At 47.0% G+C, this 18,574-nt stretch overlaps 2 protein-coding genes across 6 annotated transcripts in view; one reads left to right on the top strand and one right to left on the bottom strand.

The window, feature by feature from the left end:
- The window catches only part of SIM2 (SIM bHLH transcription factor 2), a 64,186-nt gene extending 48,679 nt beyond the window's left edge, over nucleotides 1-15,507 (top strand). For 2 of the 3 annotated variants that reach the window (XM_052648952.1, XM_052648961.1), the window contains exon 11: nucleotides 14,897-15,507. In XM_052648952.1, coding sequence (XP_052504912.1) covers nucleotides 14,897-14,994 — 98 coding nt within the window. In that variant the 3' untranslated portion in view covers nucleotides 14,995-15,507. Of the gene's footprint in view, nucleotides 1-441; nucleotides 885-14,896 lie in introns of those variants that run through there. The other variant, XM_052648942.1, reaches the window with a different exon arrangement.
- The window catches only part of HLCS (holocarboxylase synthetase), a 192,822-nt gene continuing 178,485 nt past the window's right edge, over nucleotides 4,238-18,574 (bottom strand). For all 3 annotated transcript variants that reach the window (XM_052648914.1, XM_052648924.1, XM_052648930.1), the window contains 5 exons: nucleotides 15,035-15,102; nucleotides 13,406-13,566; nucleotides 11,710-11,824; nucleotides 9,335-9,548; nucleotides 4,238-7,555 (listed from right to left, as the gene is read on the bottom strand). In XM_052648914.1, coding sequence (XP_052504874.1) covers nucleotides 7,384-7,555; nucleotides 9,335-9,548; nucleotides 11,710-11,824; nucleotides 13,406-13,566; nucleotides 15,035-15,102 — 730 coding nt within the window. In that variant the 3' untranslated portion in view covers nucleotides 4,238-7,383. The remainder of the gene's footprint in view (nucleotides 7,556-9,334; nucleotides 9,549-11,709; nucleotides 11,825-13,405; nucleotides 13,567-15,034; nucleotides 15,103-18,574) is intronic.

Raw genomic sequence — 18,574 nt, forward strand, 5'->3', positions numbered from 1 at the left:
CAAAACAAAACAAAACAGATAGTGGCCGACTGGGGCCACCTAAGAGTAAGGCCTGGGGAAGGAAGCCTGTAGACCAACGCTCTCCAGCATGATGGCCACCAGCCCCGGGTGGCCAGTGCGGTGAGAGGTGGTTCCGAGCGTCTGCCCCGCATTTGGAAGGCAGAAACGAAGACCTTACCTGCTTTTTACACTGCTCACACACTGAACTAATCTTCCGGCTCTACGGCATTAAATCAAGGCTCTTGCTAACATTAAGTCCACCTGTTTCTCTTCACTGCTTCCTGCGGCTCCTAGAACAGGCCACTTCCATCTTGCGATTGGACTTGGCGGGGTGCGGGCGGCTCCGGGCGGAGGCGGCCCCAGGCCCCCCGGGGGAGTGTGGCTTGGAGCGGGCCCCCTCCTCCCCCGCGCGGGCGTCTAACGTGTCGCCTGTCCCCGCAGCGCCCGCCGCCGCGCGCAGGTTCGGCGAGGACACCGCGCAGCCGCCGCCGCCGAGCTTCCCGAGCTGCGGCCACTACCGCGAGGAGCCGGCGCCGGGCCCGGCCAAGGCCGCCCGGCAGGCCGCCCGCGACGGGGCGCGGCTGGCGCTGGGCCGCGCGCCCCCCGAGTGCTGCGCGCCGCCGGCCCCCGCGCCCCCGGGCGCGCCCGCGCAGCTGCCGCTGGTGCTGCTCAACTACCACCGCGTGCTGGCGCGGCGCGGGCCGCTGGGGGGCGCGGCGCCCGGCGCCCCCGGCCTGGCCTGCGGCCCCGGCGCGCCCGAGGCGGCGGGCGGCGCGCTGCGAGCCCGGGCCCCCGGCCCCGTCGGCCCCGCCGCCGCCCCGCCGCCCGGCGCGCCGCGGCCACACTACCTGGGCGCCTCGGTCATCATCACCAACGGCAGGTGACCCGCCCGGCCGCCCGCGCGGAGAAGCCATAGGCAGGCCTCCTGGGCTCCCCGCCTCACCGAGTCCACGGGCCGAGCTGTGTATGCACGGTTTAAATTAATTTATACAGAGACGACTATTTTACTAAACTCCGCCGCCGACTCCTAGATTTTTTTTTTAAACCGTAGATGCCATAAACGCCCGTGTAGAGGACAGAAGCGGCGACGTCGGGGACACCCTGACCGCCCGACGTTTTGTTCTCCAAGAGCCGGGTTTTCTGAAAAGGCGACCGCCCAGGGGTGGCCCCAACTACTCCGTCCTTGGGGGGGACTTGGTTTCCTCGCCTTGAAATCAGGCCTGTGTGCCCCCGATGCTCAGTAACAGACCCGCTTTTGGCGGGTGTGGGGGGTGGGCGGTAGCAGTTGTAATATCTCCTGACACTCCACTTTGCGAAGGTCACCCCACCCGAAGATGGTCAGATAGATGGGCCAGCCTGGGAAGCCTCCTGTGTTCATTGCCCTTTTTAGGTTCTTAAGTCAACGGCAGAATGTGATGATTTAAGTTCCCTGAATGGACGACAACTCCGCAGTTTTCAAGTCATTCATGAGTCTCATGAGACGTTTTCATTTAACCCTTGAATACAAACATCGACAAGCCGAGACCAAGGGGGTGACAGAACATCGACAAGCCGAGACCAAGGGGGTGACTGTGGGTGTGCTTCTCAAGTGCATTCACAAAGTTTTTATTCCCTCCCAACCCCGTGAACTCTTGAGAATAGCACCTTCAGAATATATTGAATAGGCATTAAATGCAAAAATATATATATATAGCCAGATATTTTATGAGAGTGACAGGTGGATGATTTTCGTGCCCAGTGGATTGGCTACCCGTCAAATCTGATGACAAGCAAAGTCCCTCTGGCCCACACAGACCTGTAATTCCCTAGGCTCGTGTTTGATATAAGTAGTGCTAATAAAGTTAGTTAAATTGCATGTGCAATATGGAAACTTGTCAATGGACTGCGCCTCGCGGGGAAAAAACATGCTAAAGGGATGTAACGAAAATGATATACACGTCTTCAGCATTTTCTACAGAGTAAGAAAACCCCATATGAATGTCATGTGTGTAACAGGTAAACAGGAATCTTTTATAAAGCACCAGCAGTGTTTTTAAGATAAACTCCCATTAATTTTTATTTTTATACTTTGCTTCAAGATTTCACTGTTTAAAAATCCTGTCATGGCTCCGAAGTGGATCAGTGCATTGAACCACACTTTTTCAATCTGCTCCTCACTATAAACACTCCCTCTTTTTGCTGCTTTTTCAGATGGTTTACTTTTAGGAAACTATGTCCACCTTTCAGTGTGGAAAGTTTGTTCACCAGTGTCTCCAACTCACTGTTCTTTGAATCCGAGAGCACCTACATGTGCTGTTATTGAAATGTGAAAGGACCTGCCGTCCAGCCAGCGCCTCTCTGAAGACCTGCCTGCTTCCCTGGGGTGGTTCAGTTGCCTTATGGTACAGTTTGCAAATTTAGGAACACGTGTTTTGCGGTGAAGAGGCAAGGTCAGAAGAATCCAGTGCGCACACCTCGACACTGCTTAGCCATACTTCATGAGCGGCTTGCTCTGAGTGTAGACACACAGAAAATAAGCCTGGGGTAATGTTTTTATGCTGTCGAGACCCATAATTAAACCTGTGATTCCTGGAAGGTGCAGGTTGGATGAGCAGGAGATTCGCTTGACATTTTTCAATAAAGTACCAGAAAATACGTTTGTGTCTATCTTGTTATTAATCATTGGGGGCTGTATAAATAAATACAACTGTGAGGACTTCTGGAGCAATTTAAGACCAGATGTTACTGTTAGCTAAGAAAATCGTTACAGATTTATAAACCTTAACATAAATAGGCTTAATGATGAGGGTATGTGTACTTGAAAAATAAAATGTGTACTAGGAAAAACTTCTTTGCCTAAACAAACATTGCAGTTTTCATAACCTAGAACATAAAGGAAGATTCCCATGCAAGCTGGCTTCCAGGCGGACAGCAGCTCTGTGCAAAGTTGGCAGGGCAGTTACTACGGCAACCTGACATTGTTACCTCCATCTTTTAGTCTGCACATTTAAGCTTGGGGATATTGTTTCTCAACTTCTGTGAGGCGCTGGAAGAGAAAGCGTGTTAATAAATACGCATGTCTTTCACAAAAAAAGAAAAATAGTGGTTCCTAACATGTTGACAAAAAAATGCCAGATTAAATGGATTTCAAAAATAAACCCAGTTCAAGACTGGTTTGTCCCTCCTTCCACTGGGCCTCCAAGGGAAAGGAATTCCTTTATGTTCTTGGAAGCCCTTTCTAGAAAGCCATTCCATTCATACCTTTGCAGAGAAGTGAACAGGGTGTGAAGTGCTGCTCTGAGAAAATCTGTAAGAGCCTGTATTTTCTGCTCCCTCATCCCCACCCCTTTGATCATATTAAGTCCAATGGCCATGCCTTCCTCCCTTGGATCCTAAGGATGGGAGGGGTTTACTCCATCAATGAATCCTGTATAAAGTCTACTGTAGTTTATGATGGCTCAGCCAGTAAAGAACCTTTCTATAATGCAGGGGACCTGGGTTTGATCCCTGGGTTGGGAAGATTCCCTGGAGAAAGGAATGGCTACCCACTCCAGTCTTCCTGCCTGCAGAACTCCATGGGCAGAGGAGCCTGGCGGCTACAGTTAATGGGGTCGCAAAGAGTTGGACACAAGTGAGCAACTAACACTTTCAAGATGGTTAGATAGACTGTGGGGGCTGCTACAGATAAAAGAAAAATTTCAAATAAATTCCATAAAATTACTGTGGAAATTTTAGTGAATTGCAGCCCTTGAGTTATCAAAGATGCATTATTCAAGCTATTCCTAAACTTAAGTATGTAAATAAGGGTGAAATCTTGGGGAAGAACTGGAGACAAAAGTCAAGTAGTTCTCAGAGAAGAGGAAGAACAACTGGACAAGAACAGAACGTGTTCTTACATTAAATGTGTTGTTAAAAACTTTAAAAAATTTACGTTATTAAATGTATTTCTCACTTTAGTTAAATATTTTTGAACTTTTGGGATTTTCTGACTTTCATTCTTTGAAGTAATATGACTTCTCCTTTGTATGATACATAACACATTTTTCACAACTACATTTTTAAGAAAGCAACCAGCTTCTTAATATTTACATATACCTATTCCTTATGATGTAAAAGTATTTATTTTTTTAAATGTTTAAATATGAATTAAAAAAATATTGTAACCGAAAGGAACTGCTTATTTTGACAAATGAAACATGGTAAAAATAAAAAATAAGCCCAAACTACGGAGAAGGTCTCAAAATTTATTTTGGTAGACTTGCTTTTTATAGGCATCAGTTTAAAGTAATTATGTTTCAGAGATGAGTCTTTGAAAAACTAAAAATGCAGAGGTTTAACGCTTATTTCAAATAATGCATAGTAGTTAGGAATACCGATTTCTCCATTCTTTGCCCATTAAGACCAAACAGACCTACAGAACGTAAGCCTAAAACATCTCCTTTATGGATTCTGAAACGGCTGGCTGAGGCTGGCTTCTCTCCTGATTCCCAGACTCGAGGGTGAGGGGTGCCCACGTAGTCCTCCCCGTGTGTGTAGGTGGTGGGAGTTTGGGGTAGGGTTGGAGGTGCATGATACCCCAGGCCTGGGCCTGTGGACCCACCCCCCCGTGGACCACTTGCTCCCACATCGGGCAGTCTACTATGCTGTAGCAGAGAGCCCCTGGGGGGGACAGATCCTTCCGACTGTGCCCCAGCACTGTACATGCTGCCAGGATGACAGTGCCAAGGAATGCTGCAGGGGTGGGGGGGGCGGGGGCGGCAGCACGGAAAGCCCAGCTATTGCTGGGTCCTGTTTTAGAGTTCCTCTGAAATTTGCTACCAGCGAGGGGTTGCCGTCCTTCCTGCCTTTCATGTAACAATGTGCAGCCTCCACACTAGGGCACAATTCAAATGTCCCAAAAGCACATGCCAACCCTGAGTGTAGGTGCTGTGTTTTAAAGATTAAGAGAAAAACGTGAAGTTCTCGTTAAGACTTTAAAGCTCCTTGAGATCCTAGATCGCTGGGTGCATAAACTGCACCCAAATTGACAAGTGCAGCGTAGCAAGTTTTCCTAATGCTAACAGCTGTAAGCAAAATGCCTTTATTCAGCTGTTCTATAGGAAGCAGAATTTCAAAAGTCTTTGGTTCATCTGAGGCAAAGTCAGGTTTATGCAAAATGCAGCATCTGTTCCAAGTCTATTTTGCCTCCCTCAAGACAACTGGGTGTCGGGCACAAGTAAGAAATAAGAAGAGCCTCGAAAGCACAGGCGCAAAGTGATACGCCCAGAGCATCTCCATCTGCTGTGACGTGGCCACACTTCATTAGTTTTAATTTACCAAAAGGAAATTAAATGATAACATTATTTTTTCCCTAAAGCAGACTGTCTAGAGTAGGACTTCAGCTTAAAACAAATCAGAACATGTTTTTCATTAAATAACCCCCCAAAGAAATGCAAAAAGTTAACGATGGCAGCTCTGAGACATGGTGTGCCTCATATTACAGAGTTTGAGAAGTCAAACTTGCAACATCAGCCTGAGAACTTTATTCTTAATGATATTTTGCAGATGCCCTCTCCAGGGTGAGTCCATTTGGTAAATTTGGGGTGCTGTGGACTTCAAACTTTTATTTAGACTTGGGCATTTTAGGAGAGAGTGTTTTGTTTTGTTTTGTTAAGAAAAATAATTCTAGTTGAAGCCTTATTTGCAAAGTATGACTTCTGAAATCTTTTCAAGTTACATTTCCAAAACATACATATTGGGTTAGTGTACTTGACTAAACATGTTATTTTTTTCCTTCTATGGGGTTGCCTGTGCCTGGCTAAAGGTAGACAGATTTTTATACCGAAAACCACAGCTTTCTGGAGTTAGCTTGGCCAGTTAAAGCTGGAGAAAGACAGTGCTGGGCCACAATAAGGGGGTTCTGTTCAAAGCTGAGAGCCTCATCAACTTTTCTTTTCACTAACTCCAGTTGGGATTGGCAGGAAGAGAGAAAAGCGGACAAAAAGTGGCCTCTTCAGGCTGAAAAGTAATGTGTTATGAGTCTCAAGTTCAGTGGAGATAGGACTTACATGGAAAAAGCATGGAATACATCTGGAAAGAGCAAATGCATATCAAAAGGCTTCCTTTCTTTTGTTCTTTCATGGAGACTCATAGGGCATCAGATTTTGAACATCTTTTAAGACTTCACTCACACACACACACACACACACACACACACGCTCTTAACTGATAGCATGCAATAGCAATAACTCTTTTTGGCAATGTGAAAAGGGGGCAAAAAACTGTGACTTAGCAATAAAATGCCATGTACATCTATACTGTGTGTGTCTATATAGTCCTGCAGGAATGCTCTATATTTCAAAGCAAGCCCGAAGCTAGCTTAAAGCTCCAAATCCTCCTTTGCGTGTGGTATGAGAGGGAGACTTCATCTCCAGCTGTTGGAGCCAAATCACCCACCCTCACATCCAAGCCATTACCTAATCAATGCTTTAAGGATCTTGAACTTGATCCCATCACGGCAGAATATTCAGTCAATTTAAACTGAGGAAAGCTCATTAATTAATGTCAAAGTAATTAACTGATTCCTTCTACAAGGTCATTAAAGCCAAAGTAGCTAGGGGTGCCTCTGTAGCATGTAGACATTGCTATTGGACCACAAACCACCAGGCTGAGAATAAGGCTTAGAAATCTTCCTTCTCTTTTCTTCACTGAACAAACAACAAACAAAAAATGATGACTAAGTACCAGTGTATGTTCCTATAGGAAAACACCTCCCTGGATTCTTGTAAACAGTGTTACCATACTCCTAACTCACCAATGACCAGGGCCTGAAAGCTTTTTTAAAAAATGTTTTTAATAGTCTAGGGATAAAGATCTTCACTGGGCTTCCCAGGTGGCTAGTGGTAAAGAATCGACCTGCCACTGCAGGAGATGCAAGGGAGGCAATCCCTGGGCCAGGAAGATCCCCTGGAGGAGGGCACGGCAACCCACTCCAGTATCCTTGCCTGGAGAATCCCACGGACAGAGGAGCCTGGTGAGCTACAGTCCATGGGGTTGCAAAGAGTCGGACATGACTGAGTACGCACAAAGATCTCCACTACTGGGAAAATGTGAATTAGTCCATTGCTGTTTCCATGTTAAAACTATTTTTTTTGGCCAATTAACACACATCCAATTTCAAGAAGGGAGAACAAATCTCACATCTATGGCAGGTCTTTACCTGAACTAAATCTTTCTAGCGATCGACCCTCTACCTCGAACAAAATTTAAGAATGAACAGGTTAATTGGAGGGAGAAAAAAAAAAATTGTCAACAACTCTGATATAGTTTTTCCGCTCCACGGGCTAGGAAAGGCGGCAGAAATCCAAGGGGAAGCCTCCCGCCTCAGTTCTGCCCTTCAGTCTGTCTGTCAGTCCCCAGCGGGGACTACCGCTGTTTGGGGACAATGAGGTTTCTCAGCATGTCGAAGGAGTTGCCGTCAGGATGCACCGTGACCACATCGCCGTTTTCCTGGTGGACCAGAAGGAACCCAGAGTCATCCAGGCCAACTATCCACACCTTTGGTCCCTCAGCGCTTCCCAGGTGGACTTGCTGAGCACTGAAAAGGAAGAACAGACCTTGGTCACTGGGACATGTGAGAGGCAGCGGAGGCTTGAGACGATAAGCAATCCTCCGTTATGGGAAAGGATTCAGGGCTGGTGGGAGAGAGGAGGCTGGGCTGGTACAGTTAAAATGCATCTGGGCCCGAGCTCTGCCTTTCACTGGTCCCGCCTGAACTGTCTTGGTGACTACCAGAATATAATCAAGTCCAATAGGGAGTTAGGAATTGCTTCTCTTGCAAACACTGTCACTCCTAATTCTGAACATCCGGAAGGATTTTCATCCGGAAGGATTTTTTTGCGCCACTTCCTTCACCCTCTAGCACTTTAAAGAAACACTGCAACCCTCCAGGCTTTTGGCTGAGATAAGATTGGCCTCTTTCTAGCTGTTCTGAAAAGAAGACTTTTATCGAGTTGGGGTGCATTGATTATAAGTTAAACGCATGCTAATTCGATCTGTTTTCAGTATTTTTCCAAATGCACCTCCTGAGTTATAGCCTTCTTAACAGTTTTAAACGTACAGAAGCTGCACCTCCCCCATTTTTATTTTGAAGAATTTCAGACCGACAGAAAAGGGGGAACATAGTACAACGAACCTCATATGCCCTCTTCACTTACACTAACTGCTAACGTTTTCCATATTTGCGGTTTTTCCTCAGTGTTCGTGCGCACACACTGTTTTATGGGGAGTGGAAGGGAGTTCCTGATATTTAAAAATAAGTTGTAGGCATCATGACACTTTAAATATTTCAGCAAGTATAAGAATAAGAATAATCTTAAATCCAGAATATCATTATCACTCTCAAGAAATGTGATCTTGATACATTCTTGAATATCTGTCCCTGTGCAAAAGTCCCCTGATATTAATTCATCCCATTAATATCTTCTGTGGGTGCTCTCTCCCTTCCAGGATCTAATTGTGAATCTCATATTGCATTCAGCTGACATGCCTCGTGAGTCTTTTTAATCTCAAAAATCTCCCTTCTCTTTGTTTCTAAAACCTTGACATTGCTAAAAGGTAGAGGCCCCTATTGGTCAACATCAGTACTTTTCCAAACTAAGGTGCCTGAAAGCTTGCTGGAGCCCTTGTTAAAACAGGAGTGCCGGGCCCCAGCCTCAGGGGAGGAGTTAAGAATTTGCATTTCTACATGTACATTACCATATGTAAAATAGACAGCTAGTGGGAAACTGCAGTTAACGGGGCTCAACGTGGTGCTCGGTGACAACCTAGAGGGTGGGGGGTGGGCGGGAGGGTCAAGCGGGAGGGGATGTATGGATACCTGTGGGATACACAGGTATGCCTACAACATGAATGTTGTATGGGAGGAAACAGCACAGCATTGCAAAGCAATTATCCTCCAAATAAAAAATTTTTAATAAACAGAAGTCAGCAAATGAGAAAAATAAAATTTGAACACAGAAAAAAAAAAAAAAAGAATTTGTGTTTCTAACAAAGTTCCCAGCTAAGGCTGAGGCTGGGAGGTCTCCGTTTGAAAATGATAGTTACCGAGAGAATGTTCCACAATTTAAGATTTGCCTGTTGCCTCACAATCAGATTTGGTTTAAACACACACTGGGGCAGGAAAGTCTTCAGTGATGTGGTGTCTCTCCCAGTGAGTCCCACCTGGAGGCACGGGATTGCCCGTTTGTCCCCATTCCCAGTGATGCTCACTCGCTCAAGGTGGTATCCCCCAGGTTTATCCATCAGTCAAAGAGGATCACCCAGACCTGTGTTTAGTAAAGGGATTTTAAGAGGATGCAGACAGGCCAGCACTGACCTGTGTACCCAGTATTTATAGTAGAGCGGAAGAACGCCGTTGGGCCCCTGGTCCTGAAACGTGTCGATCAGCTTCTCCAGCACAGTCGCCGTTCGGGCGATGAGACAGTCAGCTCTCAAGGGCTGTAGCTCTGCCCCGTGTTCCTTATTGTATTCTGTGATGAGATCATTGATGCATATGGTGGGGTTGCTGTTCGTCACATTAAATCCACAGCCTGAACGGAGAGAAACGATGGACAAGGTGAGCAGCTCTACCTACTGACGACATCACACGTCTCTCCCGACCGCCTGGAAAAAGTTACAGCTTTTACGCTCAACTTGCTGCTTCCTTGTCCGCATTTTGAGGGTTTTTTTTTTGTCTCTGGCCAGTTAGAGAAGGACTTATATCTCGGAGTCCATCTTCCTTTTTCATCCTTCCCTTACTATCCTCATCAAACCAGAGCCATTCCAAACATATTACACATTAGTTGGTGGGGGGCGGGGGGGGCGGGGAGCAAGTCACATTAGATTCAGTTAAGCAGAAAGGGATGAACAGAGTTGCTTCTTAAATGATACCTCCTGTGGTCTAGCCAAGAATTGGAGCTCGGCGCTGAACCCGATGTAAAATAAAATCTCTTGTTTCTTTTTCTACTTGAATAACAGAACACATGCTTGAAAATAAAGAAGTTTATTCAGGTCTTAAGGAGTAAACTCTGGATTCAAAGACTTCCAACCTCGATCATGGCATAGGCCCAAACACATCCTTTAATGCTTTATCCTTGGAAGTCTTTGGTGCTAGAGTTACGTTGTTGGCACAGGGCCAACCCACGTTCAGTGGCTCTTTCACAGGCCCCTAAACCAAGGCTTCAGGAGAGAGTTACCAGCTTATCTCTGTCGTTACTTAACACCGCTGTTCTCTGCTGGGTCGGGGTGAGGGGATTCTTCAGAAAAGCTGAGATTTAGTTTTCAGCAGGGCCCTGAATCAACCTCAAAGAGGGCTTCAATAAGAAGTGAAATACTGCAAGAACTAGGCAAGCGAGCTGACCATTTTTCCAGGGCCTCTGAGAAGAGAAGTTCCCAAATACTTGTCTTAGAATAATAACACTCATAATAACAGTACTTTTTGATAAATGTGCTGAGCTGTTTTCGGTATGAAGGGAAAGCTTGGCTGGCCCCAAATTATTATTATTATTTTTAATATACTGGCTACTAAAATACAAACCAATGTAAATGACACCTGGGAAAAAACAAACAACTACAAAAGCAGGGAAGAATTCGCAGTTGTTCGTTTGTGCTTTCATCAACAACATACACAAGAATGGAAGGTCCTGTGCCGGTGTAAGGCACTCAGCTAAGCGTACGCAGCACTGAAGAAGCTCCCCTGCACTCGGAAAATGCACGGTCCTGGGGAAAGAGCCACGTGGACCGCTGCCAACTTAGGCTGTGTCTTTCTAAGGACCAGCAGGTGCCACTGATGGTGACTTTTTGAATCTTTCCCCAAAGATGCCCTCTGTGCCCCCTGCTTACCTCCCATGGCCTTATGACGTCAATAAAAGCTATGAATTCTCTCAGAAGGAAGTTTCGTTCCCCCCTCACTGACAGAGAATTCCTCAGCTCCCTGAAGCCATCCTTTGTCCCTATTCAGAACCTCTGTATCCAGCCCAGTTACTCATTTACACATGGGAGACGGAGCTTGGAGGGGAGGAAATAACCTCCCTCGAATAACACTGCCAGTTGGCAGCAGCGCTGGAAACACACGCCGTGTGTTCTCTGGCTGGCACTCCCCACACACCACCACACGTTTTCTGTCCACTGCTGATTTCTGAACCCCACTCCAGTTCCTCTGGGCATTAGGGAGAAGGTGATGCTTGGATGACCAGGGACACCTAGGAACTTCTCGAACTGCTTCTGAATCCATCTCCTTGCCTGATGAGGATGTGCTGAGGTGAAACGGGGAATCTTTACCTCACCCTGACCAGCCTGGAGGGTCTTCTGAAGGTCAAAAAGAAGGCAACTTTTCCATGGCCTGGGAAGGTCAGATTAAGAACGCAAGGACACCCATCCTTGAAATTAACTTTTCTTATTACCAGGCAACGAAGTGGATATCGTCATCATGTCTAATTCAACAAGAAGCGGGAGTGTAGAGAGGTGCAAGAAAAAGCCTGTTTGATGAGATACCCATGTGGTGGTTTCCACTGCCAGAGGTACAAACGCTAAACTCTCTGAAAGGCTTTCTACCCACCTGGCCTGTTCTGCATACATATTGTGTTCTCTAAGTCAAAGCTCAAAGAAAAAGAAATCCCAGATGATAATCCACTCCCCTCAATGGAGCCATGTGTGAGCCATTTTATTTCTATTAATCTAAAAATTCTAGGGGGAAGGGCTTTAAAAACTTACCAATAAGTATATAAAATGTTTCTCCCATAAGTGTGGAGTTCACCAAAACTCCACCAAGCTTCATGAGGTCACTGTAATAAATATCATTGGGCCACTTCACTCGCAAATTGATATCCTGAAAGGAAAATCTGCATATTAATCAAGCAGTCTCAAGACACAAAGGGACCAGGAGAGGTCGCCCAACTTAAAAAAGGAAACACAAAGATGAGCAGAATATTCTAGAAATGGACAGAATAGGGAGTCTCGGGCTCTCTTCTTTTTCAGAGAGCTGATCACCTCTTTGGAGCAATACCTGGAGTAGTAAAGTGCCCCGCGGGGCCAGAGGAAGGAGACCTAAACAAAGAGCACAGGAATCTCAGTCTCCTCTCCCTCTTCACTGTGCACCGCCATCAGAAACACTGAAGACGCCCGGCTTGGGAATTAAATCGATTATCCCAAGATCAATAACCACAGGAAAGGGGACCATCATGTGCTAGGGAGGAGGGCGGGGCAGTGGGGTGGGGCTGAAGGCAGGGAACAATACTCTTGGGGGCTCTTTTTCCTTAAGGAGCTCTTGCTCCAGAGTGAAGGATGGCCTTGAACTAGCCAGAATCAGGCAGAAATGTCTTGAGTAGAACGCTATGGAGATACCCAGGAGCAACTCATTTTACTGAGTCATATCACATCATGTATGGATGTGAGAGTTGGACTATAAAGAAAGCTGAGCGCTGAAGAAATGATGCTTTTGAACTGTGGTGTTGGAGAAGACTCTTGAGAGTCCCTTGGACTGCAAGGAGATCCAACCAGTCCATCCTAAAGGAGATCAGTCCTGGGTGTTCATTGGAAGGACTGATGTTGAAGCTGAAGCTCCAATACTTTGGCCACCTGATGTGAAGAGTTGACTCATTGGAAAAGATCCTGATGCTGGGAAAGATTGAGAGCAGGAGGAGAAGGGGACGACAGAGGATGAGATGCCTAGATGACATCACCGACTCAGTGGGCATGAGTTTGGGTAAACTCCAGGAGTTCGTGATGGACAGGGAGGCCTGGTGCGCTGCGATCCATGGAGTCACAAAGAGTTGGACACGATTGAGCGACTGAACTGAACTGACTGATTAGAGGATACTGAGTTTATTAGTCTCCATGAAGCGCCAGCGGTCAACCTGGGTAACAGAAACAGAGCGGTCCAGTGGCCTGCTGCCTCTCCATCCTGAGGGCGTGGCCTGGGCAAGGCTGCCTGTGCCCTCCAGGGAATGGCCCGAGAGTAGACACTGCCTTGAACTGGGCCACCTGGAACCCCACCTCCTGCCTTGACTGTGAAGTTGAGGCACACAGACTGGCTGCCCGAGGTTTGTTTAGGCCTATAAAAAGTCTTTTCACCAGAAAACACCATGGATAAATAGACTCATCCAGTCCAATGTGCTTCAATCAAAAAGAAAGAAAAGGAAAAGAAAGGCCTGCCTTTACTCGGACATTGGACACATCTCTCAGCAGCACAGAAGGGAAATTCTGGGAAACGAACACATTCCAGCAAGCCCGAAGCAGCTATCAACCTGACGGCACTTTTAAAACTCCAGGAGCTCTCTGCAGCCAGCTTTACAAAAAGCAGGCTGAGGCTCCACACACAGCAGCCTTTCAGACACACACATGCTACAAACATACCTAAACGGAGATGTGCGTGCATGGCAGGGATGTATCAGTGATGAACTGCACATACCTGGTACCCGGGGATGGATCTTACTGCCTCTACGACGGCCAGGGACATCAGATGCTGGACAAACGGAATCCTCTGTCCCAGCGGGGATCTCAGCGGGATGCAGACCAGCAGGGTGGAAAGGGCGCATCCCAAGGGGCTCAGCCAAGCATTCTTTCCCCGCCCTGGAACACAAGCCCCGTCAGGAAAATGGCCAGCCTGAACTGTGAGCAGACTGAGGTGCACATGATGCCAGAAAATACGTGGAGGGCTCAGAAACGCAAACGGAAGATGTGTGCCGCTGGAACAAACCCAGACTGATGAAAATGCCTGGAGATTCTGGGGTTAACTCAACAACAGAGAAGCTGTTTAAAATCTGCTCTGTGGCTGAACAAGTTTCCGATTATTAGCATAATGTTCTGCCTCATATCATCCATGCTTTGAGGATTCAAAGTCTTACACAGTGTCTGAACCTCACTCTCGGTTTAATTCTCACCATATGGCAATGCAGGCAGAAATGGAGACAGTGGGGAAACTGGACCGAACCTACACTGATCCAGGAGAGGTCCTGGAAGCCATGTTTTTCAGAACTGATCCCAATTGTGATGGTTTTACAAAACCATAGAACTGTACACTTTTAAGTGGGGGGACTGGATGGTATTTATTTATTTTTTAAAGGAAGCTGAATTTGAAAAATGATTCCTGATATGAACTCGAGTTATTTTTCTTAAAAAAGAAGTTGAGGAAATAAAAGAGAGTATACCTCTCTCAAAAGAGAGGTATAACATAATTTCTTCCCTGGCTCTTTTTTTTTTTTTTTAAACTACTGTATTGAGCACCACAGCCTTGAATAATTCTTTTTTCTTTGTTTGAGTTATGTTCAAAAGACATGCTCAGGAGAAAGAAGTGGAAACAGTGGATTTCTCATTTCATTGCTTCTTCTGGGAAGGGCATAAGAGCCTCTGAGAGTTAAAAGTTGGGGGTCTGCCTGATACCTGCTGGGGGTGGGGAGGGGCAGGGGACAGTGGCCCACGTATGACCCCTGAGCAGGAATAATCTGCTTGCAGCTGGAACCCAAGTGGATTCTGGGAGGATGTGGGCTCCTGCCTCTGAAGGTCAGTAGGGGGTGGAAGCTCTGGACAGCCCTCTGCTCCTTGGTGGGCACTCTGTGAACAGGCACTGCCCACTGATCGAGGGCCCACTCCATGCAAACGCCAGTGCCAGCCAGGGTGGGGGCTGGCAGATGAGAGACAGGTGACACTCAGTCTAGACGCGGAAGGCACCTCCCAGAGAACCTTCCGGAAAACAAATGTCTCTCTACCATAGTTATTATTCACAAACAGTAACGCCTAGAATGTGTCGGGAAGAGGAATTTACAAGATGTAGGTAAAAGAACGTTAAAACAATCACAGGTGGATGTCAAGTGATTTAATAAACATCTTGGTTTGAGGAACACTTGAATTCTACTGAAGTTCAGCCTCCTAATCAATTTCCCTTCCTCTTCCTCCATTTTAGGGCAATGTGAAAACAAACAACTTCTAACTGGAGTCATCTCGATGATAAGCACATGCAATCAGTTGGCTCTCTGGCCACGAGAGAGTCACAGATTTTAGAAAACAAAAACAACAGAAACGGTAACAAAAGATGACTGACCTTTGCCCTGCGTCTGGCGGACTGCGATGGCTATTAAACCCATTTCCTGCGGCATCTCAAACATCAACCTGCAAACGATGGGAAAGACTGGTGAGCCAGAACTGGGACAGGACATGGGAGCCTACGGCTCAAGGTGGGGGACGCTGTTTGCTTCCATTTGCGAAAGTGTTAGTAAGGAAGGGCCGTCTTCTGGGTTTCAAGGGATACTGAGCCCATTCCCAGCTTCTGGAGTGAGAATGATGGAAAAGGGATGCAGGAAACACCATTTAATAAGGAAAAAAAGGTGGACTGGGGGGTGGGGCACGAGTACCTGCCCAAGCTATCATTCAGTTTACCCAAGATATTGTTAGGTTATATTTCTTCGGAATATCCTATCAAATTCCTCCTTCCCCCGCTGAGGTGGTGTCCCCTTCCGCGAGTGACAACTAGCAATTCCTGACATTTGTTTCTACTTAGGCGCGTTTCTGTCTGCACACTGGAACATAATCATAACAGAAGTTTCTGATTATTCAGAAAACTAATATGGTGGCAATAAAGCTGTTTAAAAGACACACTATCCCCCGAGAACTAATTATGTTTTAACTATAGTAAATAAATCTACACCTTCTGAGAACTCAGGAGAACCTTGGATCCTTTTAGGCTTGAGTTCTGCTTTTAAAATGGTTTTTATTTAAAAGGATACAAACTTCCCTTTGGGGGAAGGGTAGAAATGTGCACTGTATCTCCAGCAAAAGAGACAACATAAACTTTTTTTTTCCCCCAAGAAAAGGAAACGGGATGAGGGGGGGCGGTGCGGCGCGGAAAACCCTCACTCAGAATTTCCTCCCAGCTCCATTCTACGTATTTAACTCACACTGGGAAGGTTTTCCTCTGCATTCCCAGGAAATGAGCAGGCATAGCTCTCGGTGCGCGCTAAGTTGCTTCAGTCGTGTCTGCCTCTTTGCGATCCCAGGGGACTGTAGCCCAACCCCATGGACTGTAGCCTGCCAGGCTCCTCTGTCCCTGGGATTCTCCAGGCAAGAATCTTGGAGTGGGTTGCCACGCCCTTCTCTAGGGGATCTTCCCAACCCAGGGATCGAACCTGTCATCTCTTGCACTGGCAGGTGGGTTCTTTTCCACTAGTGCCACCTGGGACGCCTCCTAGCTCTCAGTAGGACTTACTGAACAAAGTAAAAAATCAGACCTGTCAGTGCAGCCGCCAGGATGTCTCTGAAATACTTTCTGGGGGTGAGGGGAGTAACAAGGGCAGAGGTGACAGCGAGGTGGTACTCTGTTCTGAGGGCGGGTTCCAGAGCATCCCTGCGCTGAGAAGAGGGACCACGCTCAGAAAGCGCTTCCTCCACTGTCTGGCTCGGGGAATGGAGTGGAGCATTAGACACAGTGAGAGGAGAACACTTAAAGGCCAAAACACTCAGAGCGCCTTTCTGTGACCCTGGTGGGCAGAGCCTCGTGGTGCCCAGGCATGGTGAGGGGGAGCCCTTGGCTGGCTAAGAAGAGCCCAGCCACCCGGGGCAAGGGCTGGGCCGGGCCGACAGGCACAGGACATGCCAGCAAGCAGGCAGCCCCCTTGTCTGGGTGCCAAGCCCACTTCCATCTCACATGAAATACAGCTCCAGAGGTATTTCTCTTGGACACCATGAATAACCCATTGAGATCGGCTCTGCTTATACGCTGCTGGGCTCCAAGAATAAAGCGTCCTTTTCTTGCGTGGAAAATCCAAAGAAGGAAGCTTTGTCCACGCGGGGAGATAAGATTGTCTTCTCTGGCTCAGCAGAGACCCAGCCACCTTTACCTGGGCTCCGAAGGCTGCTGGGCTCTGGGGCGAGGGGGTAGGGAGACCTAATGAAGTTTTCTATGCAAAGGGGATTGGGGGGGGGTGGTGATTTTGCACGTGTGAGTAGATTGCAAAGGCTCTTTTCCATCTCGGATGTTCTGTAAATCAACAGGTAAATGGTAGACAGTCATGGCTAGAGCCAGCCACGGTGATGGTGGAGTTAGGCGTGGGGAGGTGGGAAGGTTCAGAAACCAAACACAGGCTTCCAGAAGCCTCCAGAACAAAGAAAAATGATGAAGGGAACGTACGCACTAAACTGCTGGAGGCTTGGCAGCAGTGAACAGGGCATATTGATGAGAAGACTGAGCTTGTGACGCTGAAGGCCAAGAGGAAATTCTGTGAGGAGGGAAACAATGAATGGGGGGGAGGGGCGGGGGAATGGGTAATGCTTAGTTTGAGCCAGGTGAAAACGGCTAGGTTTATTTGTGCGATCTGAGATAGCTCTGGGGGCAGAACCACACGGCTCACGGTCCACAAAGAAGCATTTATGAACTTTGGCAAAATGGAAAATTTGCATCTCCGAAGGTAGAGTTGCTAGGTTGCTTTAGTGGAAAGGAGACACCCTAAATGCGTTTCTAACCCGAGCTGATGTCGTTCTGACAAAAGGAAATAGAAAAGGTCGGGGGGGAAGCGGGGAGCTGGTTACATAATGACACCTCCCCACCTCTGTGGTTTTTTTCTTTGTTGGAAAAGGCTGTTTAGTAAACGGTTCCTGAGATCAGCAGCTGGGGCAGGCACTGGGTACCCCCGGGACACAGGAAGAGACGGCTCTGTTTGGTACACTTCCCTTCTAGCCCAGCGGTAAAGAATCCGCCTGCCAATTCAGAAGACGAAGGTTTGATCCCCGGGGTGGGAAGATCCCTGGGAGAAGGAAATGTCAATCTACTCCAGTATGCTTGCCTAGGAGGTCCCATGGGCAGAGGAGCCCGGTGGGTTATCCTCCACCGGGTCATTAGAGAGTCAGACACGACTTAGCAACTAAACAATAGCTTCGGGCTGAAATACACAGAGCCCCAAGGCTCACCTGGCAAACAGGACAGGGCCAGGAACACCTTGTTGCTAAGGACATCGCAGTTCCCACTGCATGCTCTGGCCAACCAGAACACCCTGACTTCCACGTGGCTGTGGGAAAAGCCACTAACCTAGAAGACAGTGGCTTCTAGAACACCAAAGACACTGAAACTAACCAGACAGACCAGTATAAGCGAGTGAAAGTTTTGAGTGAGCAGAAGTTTATATTCAGAGTCAAAGCAATCCACTTTGAGGATTCAAACCTAAAGAAATAGTCCACACTCACCACAGTGCTATAAAAGTGAGAATTTGGAAAAAACATAAGAGTTCACTAGGGAAATGATAATTATGAAGATTACATAACAACACAGAAAAATGCTTGCAATAGAATTTTCAATTTTAAAAAACAGGATATGAAACCTACATACACTTTTACCCCAACTATGTAAAATTCACAGAAAAGCAAGGGAGGGAGAGTCGACAAAAGAATAACTGTGGCTATATTAGGATGATTTTATTTTTTTAAACTTTCTTTAAGGTGACTGCTTACCTGTTTTTTTAAAAAATTATTTTATTTTTAATTGGAGGATAATTGCTTTACAGTTTGTGCTGGTTTCTGCCATACAACTGGTGAATCAGCCACCAGTACACACCTGTCCCCTCCCTCTTGAACCTCCCTCCCTCCTCCCACCCCA

Source organism: Budorcas taxicolor, chromosome 1 (assembly GCF_023091745.1).
Source record: "Budorcas taxicolor isolate Tak-1 chromosome 1, Takin1.1, whole genome shotgun sequence".
Taxonomy (NCBI): Eukaryota; Metazoa; Chordata; class Mammalia; order Artiodactyla; family Bovidae; genus Budorcas; species Budorcas taxicolor.